The following is an 18,591-nucleotide window of genomic DNA, read 5'->3' as shown; positions in this document are numbered from 1 at the left end:
AAATTAAATAGACAAGCGGTGCTTGTCGATTAAACTAAGTTTCCAAAAAATGTGCAAAAGACGTAATCAGTTGTCCTCTCAGCTGTTCAGCTTAACCAAATTATAGTTCTCCATCAGACCCGTCACCACGGTAGCGGGTAAAAAAATGGAGGAATGACGGTGACGGGCCAGCAGCAACTGTCGGGGGCCTTAAAACAATTGACAGTGCATATATTCTATTTAAAAAAACGAGAGCATTTATTATTACACTCGCATATATTTTAATTATATAGATTTATTTATATATATTTTAAAAGTATTAAATCCGACCAAAGCGATTATAAACACGAGCGGTCTTTTAAACAATGCCGTTAGAACCCCGAAATGGTAAACAAGGACTAAAGGACGAAAATGAATTCACTTTGCATATTCATGCATCTGCAATGCATAGAGACTTATGATGACACGGTCTTTTCAACTTACTGAAAACACAACGGTGTTCCTAGGTTGTTATGACCGGACAACTCTAATCTATTTCCCTCCGCTGCCTTTATTTTCATTCCCTTCTTCTTTCCCTTTTTTTCCTGTGGACTTTTTTGTTTCGTTTTGCATGTCTCGTTCATTCTCCTTTCTGCCTGAATTTGGTTCCTCTGATCCAAACGCGAAACAGTAAATCTTCACCTAATCCGGAAAAAAGAAATTGCTAAATCTCGAAGCGGGGGTAGGAGGGTCGCCTATCATAAGGGGCGCGGGCCCAATCCCTATCCTTCCTCGCAGACGCAGACATTATTTCTATTTATTATCTACGACTACTAGCCAATATACATATTACAGATGAGGCTGGACACTGAGTATTGTCAGTTCTGCTCATATTATAGTCACATCGGCATGGAGTGTTGCGTACAACAAATCTAATTCAGTCTCAATTAAATGATACTTGATCTTGCATTAATCGATTCCGCACAAGTTACATAATAAACCAAAATTAATTATGTATGAAACTGGTTTCTAAACACATATAGAGTATGTTGATTTGATGATACTGCTGTCGGCAAGTTCCTTTCGTCCACCAACCCCCCCCCCCCCCGGGAAGAATGAACGTCACAATGTTTTTGTCTTTCGCCTTAAAAAACGCTGCTATACAAACGGAAAGCTTAACGGCCCTCAATCAAACATTTTATAGTTTTTGTCATTTATTGTGGATATCCCGAAAACCAATTTCATAATTCCTCAAAAGATGTGGATTATGCAGCAGGTTCTACAAATTCGGTAAATCATTATGTCTTTTAATTTGTTTGGGCAACAGACAAATAAAGTCCTAAACTAAACGTATTGATTAATCACACTCTAGCATGCAGAGGAAGCCTCGTATTTTTTCGCACAGTAAAATGATACGTGTATTGATTTCCGTTTCCTGACATGGGTTCGTGTTCCAACCTTAATACCAGCAAAGGAATACAACAAGCTGCGGGAATAATATTTTAGAATTTGGAGGGGTAATTCCTTTGAATTTAAGTTGAAGAAAGGACACTTTGGGGTTCAACATCGCATCAATCTCATTCACTGTCAGTCTACTCACAGTGACCACTCCGTCTAGAAACGGTGCATTCCATATTATATTTAAGCGACGCTGCCCTCTCTGCTTTCCTCACCAGATACGGCCAACGCTCCAGAACCATGTCGCCAACAACCACCTTTTCAATATTGCTCATCCTCAGCAATGCCATCTCCATGGCTTTCGCTTCTGATCCAGACTTACTTCAGGACTTATGCGTCGCTCTTCCCTCTTCAGGTAAGTATATACGATGCCCAATCTGACAAACATATCTTTGCTTTCCTGTGTGCTTATATATAACACGTAAGTAACTGTTGTAGGAAACGAATCAGAAAATTGAAACTGTCTGACCTTGTTATATGAACTGTGCAGGAGTGAAGGTGAACGGGTACGCATGCAAGGATGAGGCCAGCGTGACAGCAGATGATTTCTTCTTCACTGGGTTAGCGAAGCCATCGGTGATACTTGATAACAACACTGCCGGGCTTGCCGTGAAACTAGCCACGGTGGATCAAATTCCAGGGCTCAACACATTAGGGGTATCTATGGCCAGGGCGGATTATCGAGTTGGAGGGTTGACCGCGCCTCACACTCACCCACGAGCCACTGAGATGGTGTTTGTGTTGGAGGGAGAATTGCAGGCGGGATTTATCATCACCTCCACCAAGCATTTCACTAAGACCATTAAGAAAGGCGAAGTATTTGTGTTCCCAAAGGGTTCGCTTCATTATCTGAAGAACATCGGGAAGACGCCCGCTTCTCATCTTGTAGCCTTCAACAGTCAAAATCCGGGAGCATTGTTCATAGAGCCAGCTCTGTTCAGTGCTACGCCAAGTGTGCCTGATGATGTGCTCGCCAAGACGTTCCAGATTAGCGTTGAAGAGGTTGAACAGATCAAGAACCCCAAGAAGTAGGTCTGATTAAATAGAGCCTATCTCATGTTGGAGAAAGAGAATGTCGTCATTTGGCGTTATAATCTTGCTTTCCTTTTCTTTCTTTGCTTTCTTTTTTCCCCGTTAGAGAGAGATCACGATGGTTCTGGGGCAATTCTTTGGGCAAATATCGTTGTTGCAGGTGTATATGATGGTGATCACTGCTCTACAATAACTGTGCACGTTGGATATTCGGAAGTGACATTTTTTTTTTCCTGAAATAATGTTTCAATTAATCCTTTCCTTTAACAGCCTGAACTAAATATGTATTTCAGTCTAACAAGGACAAAATACGCAAGGTGTGTTTAGCCATCGAGGAGTTTCCCCTCAAACAACCAATTAAATAAATTACGCGGGGACACATGAATTAAAGAAATATACATTCAGGTCAACAGTAGTGGAGCCTCCAGATTAAGCAGACATAAAATTATTTTGTTCGAAAGCTTGAGGACGGCCATTTATGAATCCATCACTCAGCAGTCAGCACGTCAAAGAGTTCGTTGATATAAAATAGGCAGTGTGAACTGAGAAGGCAAATCAAGATTCATAATACAAGTTCGATCAGAACCTAGCGATTAACAAACATAGAAACCCTCTGTAATCCTCTTAATTAACAATATGATAAAGTAAATCAATGCTTGCCTCAAACCCATGGATATGTATGAAAATTTTAATTATCCATCCATACCGGCCTCCCTCTTTCACCAATTAATGGTAAAAATAGCATGATGCATCCACTTTGATCAGGCTACGTATGAAATTATGAATCAAGCACTGTTGAATTTAACGATATTGGAAATATCAAATCAAATCATTATTCTGCGGTGGGAGAAGACGAATTGCAAAGCCAGGATTGGGCCGTAAGGGTTGGGCCCATTTTAACGTGGCAGAGTTTGGCCTGCCAAAGAGTTAATTCGTCTATTATTGGGCTTTGTATATCGGGGGCCGTGTTTGTATTACACGCCACGTCATTGATAATTTGAGATGGAGACGGGGCCATGGGCGTATGCGTGTCTTCTCTCGACACGCAGATGATGGCGATGGGGAATCCTGGAAAACTACAGCCGTAACAACTTTTGGTTTGATTTCGACTGTTGAATACCACATCAGCATGCATATTTTCGGGACAATAAAACAGATAGATAAATAAGAGAAACAACCTGGATGGCGAGTTTTTTGTTTTCGGGAGATAATGCGTGACATTTTTATGGCCGTGCCATCAGCGAGCTAAGAAAACAAGAAAGCATATGGCAGCTTAATTAGCAGCTTTTAAGATCCCTCCCCCCCCCCCCCAAAAAAAAACCCCCAAACAATCTTGCCTCCACTCTTTAATATACAAGTTAATTGACTAATTTGAGCATATTAAAAAAACTAATTAAGTTAATTATTTATAATAAATGAATTTTTTTAAAATATCTTTATTAATTAAGTGTATTTGTTAGAATGACTGTTATTACAAAAATTATCTTAAAAAGAACAGATAAATATGAGAGACAAAATAAATTGGGTTCTTATATTTAGAACTAAAATACAAATAAGATGAGTTCTTATATTAACAACCAGGTAGTATCACGTTTCAAATAAATATACGTACATAGGTACGTAAGCTAAGTAAATATCCATGTAGCCGCCGTGTATTATATTACTAGTTTAGTCTTTGGCTCAAGGGGAAATTATATTTAACTACTCGACATATTTTCTGCATGCATATGATAGAACTTCAATAAAGTTTTAAAGGTATTTGTTCTGTGCGTTCGCATCATCGTCCAGAGTACATTATGAATTTATGCATGCGACCGAACTCACATTGATGAAGTAGTACTGCATATATATATATATATTGATTAATTAATAAGTATATAGTATAAACTAATTAAAGTTATTACAGCGGTGTACGTATAGAAGCAAAACGAGACAACTAAAATGGATGCCGTTGCATTATCATTCCCATGACGCCTCGCCAAGAAGCGATCGACCAATTACGAAACCTAACTGCTAAAACTGTTTGAGGCTTAAGGATGTTTTCGATTGGTTTTCGTCCGGCTTCACGGCTTTTGGGGTGGGACCAACATGCCATGACTATGAACCAATGCAAATCCTTTTGGAAGTCTTCTTGTACCTTTTTGTCTATATAAACACACCCTGAGTGTACATTGTCTTCACAGCAGAAAGACGCAGAACGCATCCTCGTCTCATTCATAAGCAAGCATCTTTTGCCTCTTCATCTTTCAAAACATTTTCTTCACTGGAGTTACTGCTTGGTACGTTTTAATTTATATGCTTCAGCATCAATTATATAATGTATCACATCAAAAGCAGATGCGGCCTATGTTAATTTTGCTGAATATATATTATCCGAGTTTGTCTTGTTGATAATTTGCATGTGCGAGTTTTAAACATATGTAGACGTATGTACTTAACAAGACACATCATTAATCTGTGAAAGAGTAAAGTTATGACTTATGTGGTGGTGAACAGGAGTAAAGCAATGGAGTGGACAAAGTGTCTTAATCTGAGAAACTTGGTTCTGATGGCACTTGTGGTGGCGTTAGCTGTTGAACACGCTAGCTGCGAGAGTGGTCAATCAAGCAGCAGCAGACTAGTTGGTGATAGTGGCTTCGTTCAGCGAAATGGAACTCATTTTGTGTTGAATGGGAAACCACTCTACTTGAACGGATTCAACTCCTACTGGTTAATGTACATGGCATCCGATCCATCCACAAGCTCCAAGGTCCCTACGACCCTCCAACAAGCTTCTCAACACGGTTTAAACGTCGCAAGAACCTGGGCTTTCAGCGACGGGGGTTACAGGTCGCTCCAGGTTTCTCCAGGCTCCTATGACGAGAACGTGTTCAGGGTATGTGTACGTGTGTATTGCATGCGTATCAATTCGTTCATTTTCTTTATTGTTTTGAGTTTCGGGTTGCTTAAACGATCAATCCATGTTTTTTGGTGAATGGGCGTGTAGGGACTGGATTTCGTGGTGTCGGAAGCTGGAAAATATGGGGTGCGACTGATACTGACCTTAGTGAACAACTGGAGCGATTTTGGAGGCAAATCTCAGTATATCCAATGGGCGAGGGAGCGTGGCCAGAACATCAACAACGACGACGACTTCTTCACACACCCTGTCATCAAGCAGTACTACAAGAACCATATTCAGGTATGTGGGGGCCACATCCATCGTATAATTTAACTAACTACTTGGACATTCTCGACCCGGATAGTGAACTCTTTATGCTTAAATCGCAGGCTGTGCTGACGAGAAATAACACGATAACTGGAGTGGCATATAAGGATGATCCCGCCATATTCGCGTGGGAACTTATGAACGAACCTCGTTCTCAGTACGATAACTCTGGGAAAACAATTCAGGTTTGTTTCTCTCAGGCTCGTTTTAACATATAATGTTCCATGCGCAACGGCTTATAATGTTGCTCCCCATTCGCAGGATTGGGTGAGTGAGATGGCAGCCTACGTTAAGTCCGTCGATGGGAATCATTTACTGGACGTGGGGCTTGAAGGGTTTTACGGAGAAACAATGCCGGAAAGGAAGCAGATTAATCCCGGATACGGAGTTGGAACTGATTTTATCTCCAACAACCAAGTCCCTGAAATCGATTTTACCACCATTCATCTCTATCCAGATCAATGGTAAGTCACTATGCTCCTCTGACCAAAAAAAAAAGTCAGTATGCTCCGATACGCTTCTCTCGTACACTTTTTCGGGTCCAATCATCTTAAAGAGAACCTGTGGATGCAGGGTGGGAGGCTCGGACGACGCGGCCCAATCTGAATTCGTTGACAAATGGGTCGAAGCTCACATAGAAGACTCTGATAAAGTAATAGGGAAGCCCATTCTTCTGAGCGAGTTTGGCACATCTTCAAGGTCATCGGGCTATAGCGTGGATAAGAGGAACAGCTACTTCGAGAAGTTGTACGGTCTAATATACAAAAGCGCGAGTAGTGGGGGGTCATGTGGAGGTGGGCTTTTCTGGCAGGTTATGGCCCAAGGAATGGATGGCTTCCGAGACGGCTATGAAGTTGTCTTCGAGGAGCGACCTTCAACCATCAGCGTCATTGAACAACAATCTCACAAGATGTCGTCTCTTGCCTAGCACTAAATCCTTTCTCCTGTAAAATAAAGTCTTGTAAAAGTAAGACTATCACCGTCAGACACTGCTGCGGCTCATGCCTATGCAACGAGGGACATGAGAGAGTGATGCAGGAACTGATAATGTTACCAAAGAACAGGTTACAATAAAGTGATTTACCCATTTCTCATTATATGACAACCCCCAAGAATCCATCGTCAGCACGCATGTATCATTAAGTCGACAATATTGAAATCTGCAATAAAAGAATTATAACAGATTCAAACTCACTTTAACTATCTAAAGGATATAGATTGTTATTGCGAGAATTGTATTATTTTGTCGAAGGAAAAGTGGCCTTCGCCTCGAAGTTACAAAGACAGCAGACCAACACATAAATGGATCTCATGAGACGATTGTTTGAGACAATTTTCTATTAGAAGTTCCACATTCTTAAAAAAATTCAATCGCTTTATAGGGCAACCTTAGATTGCTGCTACTTTCTCCGGGAAAACCTCGCCAATTAGTAATTTTCATACAAATAACTACACTGGGATCGTAGGCTCAAACCCTATGAAATAAGTTTACAGAAGCAACAAATGAATTATATTACATGGCCCCAGATACTACGACGAACACTATTTTCCTAATCCACCAGCACCTTATGCCAACGCTCGAATGTAAGAGGAAACATCACACCACAAATTAATAATACATTCGAGCCTCGTAGCATAGTGTCGCGGCCGGCTTCTCATTAGAGGATATTCTTCTACCGACACTGATAGCATGCGTCAGCTACACGTAGAGGACGATGTGGAAAAAGTTTCAGGGAGGGAAAGACGTGAATTGACAGGATCCTCTGAAGTGGCCTTAATTAAAGCGAAGGAAAGGGAAGAGAGAGGCGATCCCACCATCCACCTGGGTAGAAGTAGGATCTATCTACCCCTCTGTCGTTTTCTCCTCACCATCCACACGTGTTCAGGGTAAAAATGATAACAAACATCAACCGTGCATCGATGTAATTAAGAGGAGACCAACATTATTTATCAATTCTGAGATTGTTACATAGATGGCCAAGCTCAGGTCTTGCGTTCATCCACGCAGCAAACCCCGTTTCGTCAGGAGAAGTGCAGTGCAGATAGGATCTAAACGTAATGAGGAAAAAGTACCGCCTGCAAAATGAAGGAGGAAGCAGAGGAGTTGTTATACAACAAAACACACGGGCTACGCTTACTAGTGTAATTGCTACTGACATCCGTAAGGAGTGGATTCACAGTTAAAATGGAAGTATTGTCGGAAAAACATCTGAATTCAATAAACAAATCTAAGCTAAAAAGCTACGAATAAAAGGGTAGCCAAAATTTTACCTCAAAGCCTTGATACCCATGTCCACAAGATACGCACGTTCCTCATCATCAGCATCAGCGAACTCCTCAAATTTTCTACTGTAATAAAGAATGTCATCTCGTAGATGCCCTGCGCCAGCACATCTGTTGAGCAGAAGAAGAAACAAGCTCAGTCTTAAAAATTTTTTCCCCCAGTAAATTACAGGCGGAAAAACTCACAAGTTTTTTGACATTAAATCACTCCTCAATTTTTAGAATATACTGACTTCAATAAAACAAAAGAACTACTCCCCACTCTTGTCCAATTTAAATTTTGCAGTCAGAATACCCTTTTAATCTTTTTAATTACAAAAAAATGTATATAGCTTTTTGGGCAATAACGGAGAGCATTTTGATAAAAACAAATTAATTGGACTAAAGTGGAAGATAGTTTTGTCTTAAAAATATTTTCTTTAATAAGAATGGAGATAAATAAGAATTGCAGCTATGCTGCCTCATCAGAGTCCATATAAGCTTGTTTGGGTTAGCGTAGCAAAATTGATTTTGCAACTTACGATCCAAAACTATTGTCGCATTATTTTGGTCAAAATGTGCCAATGGATTTCCAAACACAAAGGTCATAGCATATAGCATAGTTTTAAACACAAGCCTAAGTTAATCACCTTTCAACAACAATGTCGACATCTGCTTTGCTTTGAGGACCATATATAAGGACTCTCGTAAGGTTTAAGATGTCCCTGTAGTCACCCATCCTGAGTGCTTCTTCGTTAGAAGCTCGAGAGGTCATATTCTTTTCAGCCTCTGGAGATATGGCCAGCCGAAGCAATGGTTGCAGAATTTTGGATGCAAAGTTTGCCTCTGCACCAATCTTAATACACATAATGGCCATTGCATATGCGACTCCACCAAAACCTGTGTGTGATATGAAAAGGTAACTTCCTGCAGAACTGTAACAAAAAAAGGAAGTATTTAGAATTTATCATTTCCACCCGAGAAGAAATTTGCATTAACCATTGGTTGGACACCCAAAAAAAAAAAAAAATCCAGAGAGCATGTGCTCGTAAATAGCATATAGCACTAGCTGCCACAAGGAGATGCATGTGTTACTTAAGTCAACAGAATTTAGGACGGACAACATATCGTGCTTTTTGGGTCAGGGAAGCCCCCGGAAAAAACACCAATTACATGTTAACTCCCGGCTTCATGCTCCTAGGTACATATAGTTTAACATCTGCAGGATACTTGTCTCAAAAATGCTGCATAATTCCAAGAGTCACGCGGATATACTTACTCATCTTTACAGTACTGGATTGCATCAACGTCAGAGGCCAAAGCATCTCTCTCTCTTGTTAGTGGTATCCTCCGATAGACAATATCATATCCTTCATCTTTCAGGGCAGAATAAACTTCTGCAGGTGTCTTCACATCATCTGCCAAAATGTTTTCCCAGTATCCAACGACATCAGACTGATTTGTTGAAGGGTTATATTCTTCACGATGCAGTAACATTCGTCCACCAGACTGTCTAACCTCAGCAAGTATATCTTCTTTTAGACGTGCCTCCAAGTGTTCCACCTACATAGCAGTTACCATGAGTTGTGTAACACAAAGGATTTTGTTACGTGTTCCAAGAGACATATTAATTGTTGAAGAAGACACACCACAGGACCAGTGATGCCCACATGCTTGAGTGTATCAACAGGTTTGTTTAACTCCCTCAAGACAAAAGGAGTACCATTGATATATACAACAGCTTCCTCTCTCAGATCAGTCAATATCATTTTCCGAGAAACTGAATTGTCTGCTCTACACTTAGCTCCTAGATATGCTAGTATCTCCTTGGCACCAGAAATGGTTGGAGTTGCCATGCTATACACAGGGTATTCATCAACCTGAAGGATATTAAGATTTAGCACAATGACATTTCACAAAATTATGTATCCAGCAATAATAATGTGAAATTTCAATTGAATTGCTGTGAAAAAAGAAAAATAAGAACATACAAATGCATGGTTTGCAAACAACCAAAAAAAAAGTTGTCAAGAGTTCTTCATGAGAAAATCCTCAAGGCAATGGCAATATGTGTACTTGATGTACATTTTCTTGTTTGGCTTATTTGCTGGTTTTATTTTCATACCTTCATAATCAAATTAATATATTTAAGGAAAAATCAATTGCTTTTCTAGAAACCAGCATAATAAATACCGGTACACTTTACACTAAGCAAATCGTAGAAGCAACTACATCAACAACAGAATTGCCAGATTCTATAGCTTGTCTTCTCCTAGTTAGTTTCTCTACTAGTTATGTCTTAGACGTTTGCTAAGCTAACAAATTCCTAGAATGGTTTCATCCCTATGTTCATTGAGAATAAACTTAGGCGATAAAACATATTAAAGACCCTAATTCTACCCACACTTGGATGATCCAGTAGGTCCCCGCTGGATGTGTAGCCTTATTGTCGGACAACACAAATTTGATGATTGTCCGCGCACACACGCGGGCATACCTTGTAAACATGAGGTGCACCATTTATTTGCATGTGACTGGAAATTCTCTGACCGGGAAAGAAATACATTTTCAGTATGGAGCCTTTCCCCAGTACAGAACCATTTCGAGCCTTAACAACTTCCTCCATCACCATATCTCCATGCTGAGACTCTTCAGGTGCTCTCAATTCTTCCTGCATTTCAAATTGAGCAATCCTACTTTTAGTGTTTTCCCTCCTTTTTGAAGGAAGGTGAATAATAACTAAAAGGGTAAAAAAGACTTACAGGCACACTGAAAAATCGCCCGGGTCTCACTCTAATGCTCCATTTCATAGCCTGCACCTCTGGCCTCTGATGCAGCCAATTCTTAAATGTAATTTTTAAGTCTCCTTGCCCACAAGATCCATCAAATGCTTCACTTCCAAGATATGCTGCAAAAGCAATCAGGCGGAAATACCGCTCTAAATACTCAGCACCACGGTTTAAAGCCACTCTCCTCACTCTAGGCTCAACATGCTGTTGATTAAAAACTTTTCCATACTGTAGAACAGCCTGGCGTATGTTTTGAAGGGCAGAACATCTATCAATAACAGCATCCAAAGCCCCTCGGCATTCCACCCCATTATCAAATAATGCCGTTATCTTCCATAACAAGAGGATGTCATTTATGCCAAAAACACGCTTTTGTTTATCATCTGATTTTACTTGCCAAGTACTAGAGGGTAACACAGTGGCATTACCCTCAGTTTCATCTCCACTTGAGGCATCGCCATGTACTTCATGTGTTGCATCACCCAGGATTTTGATGGGCCTCCCATGATCAATTCGTAGTTTTACAAGACAAGCTATAACGGTGCCAGTGGTTGTCCTGCCCCTACCCATCTGGTTTTCATGACAAATAAGCAGCAAATTATGAAAATGAAAAAAAAAAATTTTAAAAATACTAATACAAGAAAGACAAAGCGAACAAAGAGGGTACAGCATATTGGATAAAGGATTGAAATGTTACCTGACAATTGAAAACAAATGCAGTGTCCTTTGGAGAGGAAGCGATATTAGCAGTCATTGTGTCAAAGTCAGAACTTTTAGGAGCTTTTCCATCAGTAATGGGCACGCGGGCATACTTAATGGGAAATCCATCAGCCTCCAAGCTTTTAAAGACTTCAAGCGGTGTTTGAATTGCATCGGGGGTGACATGTTCCCAGGCATCAAATATCTCCCCTTCATCTGTTTCATGAATAACCAGTATGGCACTTCCATACTTGTCTGCTTCCCTTAGAATGTCTTCTTTTAACCGCGCTTCCATTTTCTCAACTCGTTCACGGCCAATTCCCTGAAAGTTTTGAAAAAAATGTTCAAATCACTGACATACACATTTGAGGATAATATCCCTTGTCATGGAATTCAAAAAGGCATCTCAAATTCAACACATTGAATACGCTACATGTATGATTTTATAGATTTTTAAAATACTTTCCACCTTAAAAAAAGTTAAGGAGCTTGGCTCCAGCTGATGTGGACCAACCTTAAAGGTTCAAATTGTATTCAATTTGACCTTGAAAATCAATGCAGCAATACCTACAACAGATACTACATCTTAAAGGTCTTATTACCATCCTTAGGTTTCAAGGGAAAGGGGAAACAACATATCAAAGCCATAGCATAAAACAGCAGCATTTCATAAACTTGCAATCTCCATGTCCGTGGCATTCTAGACAAGGATTCATATGCTTTATAATAGACATTGACTCGCAGAAATCTTAAGAACATGCTACTTCCCAATAAGACCAAAAATAGTATCAGCCGATTACAAGAAGAATCGGTATATGCTTCCTACTGACATACCAGGAGAAATTCACACCTTAAAAATCAAAATAGTATCTAGTTTTACTAGATGGCAAAGCAGATGAATGCAGAAAATTCAATATTTCAGCATCAAAGTCAAATTTGCACTAGAACCAATCCCCCTAACCCAACTTTATTCCAAAAAACATGGAAACAAAACCATTTTTACCGTGTACTCCAGCATATTTTTGTATGGTCTTTCAACCTCACGGAGGACAAATGGTTTCCCGTTGATGTAAATAACAGGTTCTTCTCTCATATTATGCCAAAGTACTGGGCGTCCACCTTTAGAGCTACCAGTCCTCCGAATGACAGATCGAATACCATCAATAGTAGGATTGGCCACTCCATAAACTGGAAGTCCTGGAACTTCCCTGAAATTCGGTGCTCCCTCCACTCTCTCAGGCAGACTTGGGTTTTGACAGCCAGGACAGTGATCACTTTTCAGAACAGTTTGACTACCAAGAACCTCACCAGTTCTTAAGGCAGCAACCAGACCAATCTCAGAAGGGCGGCCATCAGCAGATTCAGCTATCTTCTTCAGAGATGGCTTCAAACTGGAATATCCAAGTGCGCCCATTGGATCCCTCCTGAGCAACCTGCCATGCCGAAAACAAGATTAAAAATGTGTTACCTGTCCAATGTCAACAGTCACGAGAGTTAGCAGTTTATCAATACAATTAAATCAGCAATCCAATTGATATGCCAAAAACCATACTGTGAGAATAATATATTTCACAGCTTTTGTTCACCATTAGCAAAGAGAAACTCCAAATTCTAATAATAACTGACATCCCCTAGGAGGACAAATCGCCGGCGCCTAGTTGATTGGAGCCAACACACTTAGAAATAAACTTCACTACAAGAAGCTAATGGCAATATGGGAACCATGGTATCACATAAACGACCAAGACTATGAAGAACTTCTTGAAGGAATACTTTTGAATCTAAAAGCAACAGTGACACCAATGAACCATTCACCTCCAAAACCAAGGCCCATGGGGCAGTTATGGCCTCAGCCTTTTAGGGAGACTGAGGGAGGAAATTATGCCTCAAAGTAGCAGCCACCTCTGTCGCAGTAATGCATTGCAGCTAGTCATTGCTAGTTATACCCATGCTCAGCAGGTTTGGGACCACAGACTAAAAGAAGAGTAATGAAGAGCAAAAAACAAGACTTCACAATTTTTAGTAGTTTTACCGGCGAATAATACTGTATAGTTCTGGCCTAGCTCTCATCCAGTCAGCAAAGCTGCTGTGATCAGCAGAACTAGAACGGACTGCAGGCCTTTCTGAATGAACGTATACAGCAAAACATATTAGAAAGTAGTATCTCTCCAAGTACTCTACAAAAAAAGAGAGTGACGCTGCCCTCTTCATTTCATCTGGCTGTCGCAGAATGTTATTGCGGTAGGTAGCAATTGCCTCACGCAAGTTCTGAAATACAATCAAAACAAGGATTTTATGCAAACAATGAAATCCAAACCCTCAAGACACATGGAACGAAATTTATAAAAGAAAACAGGGCAAAGAAAAACCTAAAAATTATTTCAGAGAAATACAGTTTTAGAGTCATAAGGTACAGATACCTGCATTGAAGCACACTTGTCAATAACTTTGTCTACTTGTCTTTTCCCCTCAACACCACCCTGGAAGCATGGGAAACATTAGGAAAGATATGACTTCCGGGGCTTTCAAAAGTAATAAAGTTGATACCAATACCTCTAACACCCTACACAAGCTTCTTATAACTGCATATTCTCCCCTGCGAATTGCCTCATCTGAGTTAGGCATGCGGTCAGCAACATCAATGGTGCACAAAGAAACTCTACCAATTGAATTGCTTCGAGGAAGACCTATGATATATAATATTTTGTCAATGTCATAGCTTTCAACCAGCATTTCCTGTTGTTTAACCTAGATCAGATAGCCAAGGCGTCTGGTAATGGAAATTGTATCATGTTGAGCATATGTTCAACTTTCTTTCCAAGCACTGGTCCCCACTTAGTCAAACAAGGGTTATTCGATGTAGACAATATCAATCCCAAATCCATAGAAAAGCAAAGTACCACTCCCTTTTATAAATAAACTACCTGATTGACAATTCTCAGGCGAACTATGAAAAGGTTACCCAAAAAAAAAAAGGGCACAAGTTAGAAAAGTAGAAAAAATTACAGAGGAAGGAGTACCAGAGTCTCCAATTCGATTAAGGTAAATCAGAGTTGCAATGACCATTCCAGTTGTAGTTCGTCCACGCCCCATTTGACAATTAAAAATTATCTCTGTGTTTACATCAGCCTGAGAAATTTTGTGAACCTAAAATCACAATGAAAAGTAGCTAAGGCACATGAAAACACCACGGTTTCAAGAAATTGAGAATGATTTTTCTTTGTCAATGCTTTTTGTACCAGAACTAAGGTCTTAAGAATCTGTGCTATATTTGGATGAACGGAAAGTAAAGAGAAGAAAGTCCAAGGAACAATATCTAAGAATTCAAGATGAAGAGAAAAAATGAGAATGCTTTTAGAATTTTATTCGTATTTTCTTTCTCGCTTTACTTTCTAAGTTCATCCAAACAAGGAGAATCTTTTTAACTCTTCCAAAATTTTCTTTCCCCTCTATTTTCTTTCCTTTGGCCCAAACGCCTACCAAGAATTGTTTATCAGCAGGTCTCTCACAAAGTAACAAAAAAGTAGGCCACATCACTCAACCCTTGGATTGTACCAAAAGAACATATTCAATTAATGATGTTAATATATGACAGAGCATCATAGATAGAGTGAAAGAATAATCAATCACACCCAAACAAATAATTTCTGCATGAAAACTCACTAAAGCATCAAAATCCATCTCTTCTGGTGATTTTTCATCTGTTATAGGAACACGTTCATAATCAACTAGGTATCCTTCCATTTGCAATTCCTTATACACCTACAGCAAAGAAAACAGGTTCGATGAAGTCCATTAAGACAAACTGACAGAGTAACCTCAAGCACCCAAAATAAACAAGTTCCACCTATACCTCAAGTGGTGTCTTCACAGAATTACATGACACTGGTTCCCACTGGTCTACCATATGACCATCTGGCAGTTCATCAGTTACAAGGATCTTATTTCCATATCTATCATGTCAAGGTGCAGTTAAGTGTGGGCATCAGGCATGGAGGATTTGCTAATAAAAAAGATGAATTGCATGTGACAGACAGGAAAACCACATACCTTGCAGCTTCCAACAGGATGTCTTCCTTCAAACGATCTTCCATTTGCTCAGCCCTTTCCCTATCGATACCCTAGTTCAGTTTTAAAAAAAACAAAAAAAAAGCCAGAAGAAGTTAAAAAGGCAAAGCCATTTCAACTGTACCATAAGTGAACTGAATATAACCCAAAGAAGATAATCCCCTGTGGTAAAAGTTACATTAGGTAGATAGCCAACATAAAATCTAGCCATTCCACATAAACATAGGCCATTAAGCAAAACGAACACAACAAGTTAGAGCATTAAGATTTTTAAAACAACATACCGTGTACTCAAGGTTGGTGAATGGTTTCTCCACATCACGCAGAACAAAGGGGCGTCCATTAATGTACACAACCTGATTGCAAGGAAAGGAGAAAGAAGTGAAATTTTAGAAAAGATGCTAAGGGTGTTCTTTGGAGAATAGCCAAATCAAACAATGGGAGTTTAATCAAATAGAACGTCAAAAGCTAAAAACCACAGAGAATGACATGGAAATGATGCAGAAAGGTTCTACTGGCCTCGTTGGAAAAAGACAAGGGAAAGAAAAACTGAAAAATTGGGGGGGGGGGGGGGAATACAATTAGCTACACTTTACTAGATGATCGGACCGAGAATCAACTAATGCATGACAACATGTATGACCATGTTGTTGGACCAAACAAGCAAATTGAGTTGTTAAAGTCACCAGCAAACGGACGTACCGGTTCCTCACGAAGATTAAACCAAATAACTCGTGCTTTTCTCCCCCCACTTTGCGCACCAATATGCTTGAGAACATTTTGAATACCCTCAATTGTTGGGATAGCAACACCGTGAACATGTAAGGAGTCGGCCTAGCAACAGTAATCATTAAAGGAAGAAAAAGATGTCAAGAAGGTGAGAAAATGCAACCCAATTTAGCAAGACAAGATGAATAAGCGTCTCATATTCGAGGGCGCCAATAATAAGTAGATTCCACCACACAGATGGTGCTTCTTGGTGAGGTGATTCGGACCTAAAAATTATAAACTGAAGACCAGGTTTCCCTCGTATCAGAAATGCTGTAAACAAAAGTTGAAACTCTGCTCTTAATATGGTCGTAAATGACTCTTCACAGTTCACAGCAATGAGAAAAAGAAACAAAGCTTGGGTTTCCAACTAAGACAAGAGCAGGTAAAATAATAGTCATAAAATTTAATTGAAGACGCAATAAATTCTTTGCAGAATTAAACCTGCCTGGACAAGTTAGTCCAGCTAAGGCCAATGAACACGCATGCTATAAGCGGAAGCAAGCAAGACCAATGTGAATGATGTTAAATACCTGACGATAATTGGGAGCGCCTTCAATCTGTGGAGACAAGCGTTTGTTCTGGCAACCTGGAAAATGGTCACTCTTCAAAATGGTCTTCTTCCCGAGGACTGATCCTCCTCTGCACTTCATCACCTGATCCAGCTCTTTCTGTAACGACATATTTTCACTCCTCTAAACTTTTCACAACTCTGCTGGCGCTCACTCTATTCCACACACCGAACCCAAACAGGCGCGCACTCGTACCAAACCCGTGAAGTTTTTTTTTTTTTTTTTGTGGGAGCTCAAATTTTCCGCAGTTAGTTTCGTTAAGCAAAATGTTATGAGCTCACCGCAACAGAAATGTAGAATGAAAGAAAATCTCAGAATTGGGCTAAATAAAATGGCTAGTCACATCATTCGAACGTACAGGTGAATTCTTTTCTCCTGCTGTCCCGCTTCTCACAAGGCTTAAATAAGTGGATTTTCCCTTTCTCTTCTTCCCTTTGATTTTCCCAGAAAACTCCTGATTTGTATTACTGCTGAACAACTAGTGAGTCGTCTTCTTTATACTTTTTTCGATGCTTTCAATCCCTCGTCCCCGGATCCTGACAGTACGACGTGAAATGCGTGTAGTATGTGATAAAATTTCGAATCTTTATTCGTTCTATAAGTCTGTTTGCCCTTTTTGCTTTACAATTAGTTTATTGTATTACTTTATAGTTTATACATTGCAGCATATCACTGGTTTGCCTTTAATTTTAAACCGCGTACGCAGCGAATAGTCTTTTGTGACAAAATGGCTTCGTCTGCGAGATGCCCAACTGCCCATCAACAGTGGCCCCATACCGTTTAATTACTGGCAATTATCCTCTCCGACCGTTCTGTATGCTGCGGAATAATATACTGCTCGGCAAAGATCGATGTAATGTATGAATAATCCATAATCCTACCATCATCAGACCTGCGCTTGCTCGTAGAAGAAGAAGAAACAAGAAAACGATGGGCAGAGAAACTTTGAGCAGGGAAAATAGAAGTATATATGATATTCGGGTTTATTGGGGCTCGCAATCATTTTTACAGGGCCCAATTCCTCCCACGCTGGTCATTGTACCTCTCATGTCTGCGAATTCTTGGCCAAGTGCGAGTGGCTACTCACTGTACGATTTTCCAAGCAAGATGTGGTGCTCTTACAAAATTGATATTTTTACCTCAATAGTCATTGTTTCATTTAACGATCTTATTCCTTAAAACTACTTTTCTGCGTGCAATTTTTTTAATTAACATTTTTCAATTTTTAATACTACTTCAGATCTTTAATATAAGATTTAGTTAACTAATTTAAAAAAATTAAAAAAATTAGTTAAATTAGTTATTTGTTATAAATAGGTATCGTCTCTCCTAAAATACATTTATTAATTATATATATTAGTTATAATTACTATTTGATGAAATATTTAACATACGTAATTACTACGATAGTTATTTAAAAAAATAAATAAATATAAAAAATAAAATAATTAAAATTAAATTAAAAATAAACTCTCTTGATGAAAAAAAACGTAGCTAATACCATGAAAGCTCTATTGTCAAAATTATGAGGCTATGTGAAAATATAAATGGCACGTCTGATATTGCAGAGGAGAAAAGTTGTTGATGTGATAATGCCCGTCGTCGTCAATCACCATCAAGCATCAATTATGCTTTTATTGGACAGAACCATATGCGTCTGTTTCTTCTGACCGAATCATATGCCATTTTGCGTTTAATGCTGCATCTCAATTGTTTTTTAATCTCAACCACTATGCCTCTTGCTGCTGCGCGACAATCACGTGCTTGAGTGGCGGTG

The 18,591-nt window shown here is 39.5% G+C and overlaps 3 protein-coding genes across 3 annotated transcripts; 2 read left to right on the top strand and 1 right to left on the bottom strand.

The window, feature by feature from the left end:
• Positions 1 to 1,618: 1,618 nt before the first annotated feature.
• Positions 1,619 to 2,715, top strand: LOC114747313 (germin-like protein subfamily 2 member 4). The gene is made up of 2 exons (XM_028935625.1): positions 1,619 to 1,771; positions 1,907 to 2,715. Exons 1-2 carry the CDS (start codon positions 1,657 to 1,659, stop codon positions 2,446 to 2,448), a joined length of 657 nt encoding a protein of 218 aa, XP_028791458.1. The 5' UTR covers positions 1,619 to 1,656; the 3' UTR covers positions 2,449 to 2,715.
• Positions 2,716 to 4,921: 2,206 nt separating this feature from the next.
• LOC114747290 (mannan endo-1,4-beta-mannosidase 4-like) lies at positions 4,922 to 6,584 on the top strand. Its single transcript, XM_028935592.1, has 5 exons — positions 4,922 to 5,323; positions 5,435 to 5,629; positions 5,719 to 5,841; positions 5,918 to 6,120; positions 6,230 to 6,584. Exons 1-5 carry the CDS (start codon positions 4,922 to 4,924, stop codon positions 6,582 to 6,584), a joined length of 1,278 nt encoding a protein of 425 aa, XP_028791425.1.
• Positions 6,585 to 6,851: 267 nt separating this feature from the next.
• On the bottom strand, positions 6,852 to 17,432 carry LOC114747304 (paladin-like). The gene is made up of 19 exons (XM_028935618.1): positions 16,776 to 17,432; positions 16,177 to 16,308; positions 15,759 to 15,830; positions 15,457 to 15,527; positions 15,260 to 15,359; positions 15,070 to 15,168; positions 14,427 to 14,553; positions 13,960 to 14,093; positions 13,827 to 13,886; positions 13,439 to 13,674; positions 12,410 to 12,839; positions 11,405 to 11,728; positions 10,681 to 11,277; positions 10,416 to 10,589; positions 9,568 to 9,798; positions 9,198 to 9,481; positions 8,569 to 8,853; positions 7,928 to 8,050; positions 6,852 to 7,732 (listed from the first exon to the last, which is right to left on the bottom strand). The coding sequence occupies exons 1-19, from the start codon at positions 16,923 to 16,925 to the stop codon at positions 7,600 to 7,602; spliced, it is 3,762 nt and encodes a 1,253-aa protein (XP_028791451.1). The 5' UTR covers positions 16,926 to 17,432; the 3' UTR covers positions 6,852 to 7,599.
• Positions 17,433 to 18,591: the final 1,159 nt, after the last annotated feature.

Source organism: Neltuma alba, unplaced genomic scaffold (assembly GCF_004799145.2).
Source record: "Neltuma alba isolate B1F8T4 unplaced genomic scaffold, ASM479914v2 tig00005275_pilon, whole genome shotgun sequence".
Classification (NCBI taxonomy): domain Eukaryota; kingdom Viridiplantae; phylum Streptophyta; class Magnoliopsida; order Fabales; family Fabaceae; genus Neltuma; species Neltuma alba.
Note: the sequence above shows the minus strand (reverse complement) of the source record. Positions and strands in the feature narration are given on the sequence as shown.

Excerpts from the sequence above, each read along its gene's own strand:
- LOC114747304 (XM_028935618.1), bottom strand. The coding sequence starts at position 16,925 with ATGTCGTTACAGAAAGAGCTGGATCAGGTGATGAAGTGCAGAGGAGGA. Across the intron at positions 15,831-16,176 it reads TTAATCTTCGTGAGGAACCG|GTTGTGTACATTAATGGACG; the intron begins GTACGTCCGTTT and ends CCTTGCAATCAG. Across the intron at positions 10,590-10,680 it reads GGCGATTTTTCAGTGTGCCT|GAAGAATTGAGAGCACCTGA; the intron begins GTAAGTCTTTTT and ends TTTGAAATGCAG.
- LOC114747313 (XM_028935625.1), top strand. The coding sequence starts at position 1,657 with ATGTCGCCAACAACCACCTTTTCAATATTGCTCATCCTCAGCAATGCC. Across the intron at positions 1,772-1,906 it reads CGTCGCTCTTCCCTCTTCAG|GAGTGAAGGTGAACGGGTAC; the intron begins GTAAGTATATAC and ends TGAACTGTGCAG.
- LOC114747290 (XM_028935592.1), top strand. The coding sequence starts at position 4,922 with ATGACTTATGTGGTGGTGAACAGGAGTAAAGCAATGGAGTGGACAAAG. Across the intron at positions 5,324-5,434 it reads ATGACGAGAACGTGTTCAGG|GGACTGGATTTCGTGGTGTC; the intron begins GTATGTGTACGT and ends ATGGGCGTGTAG. Across the intron at positions 5,842-5,917 it reads ACTCTGGGAAAACAATTCAG|GATTGGGTGAGTGAGATGGC; the intron begins GTTTGTTTCTCT and ends CCCCATTCGCAG.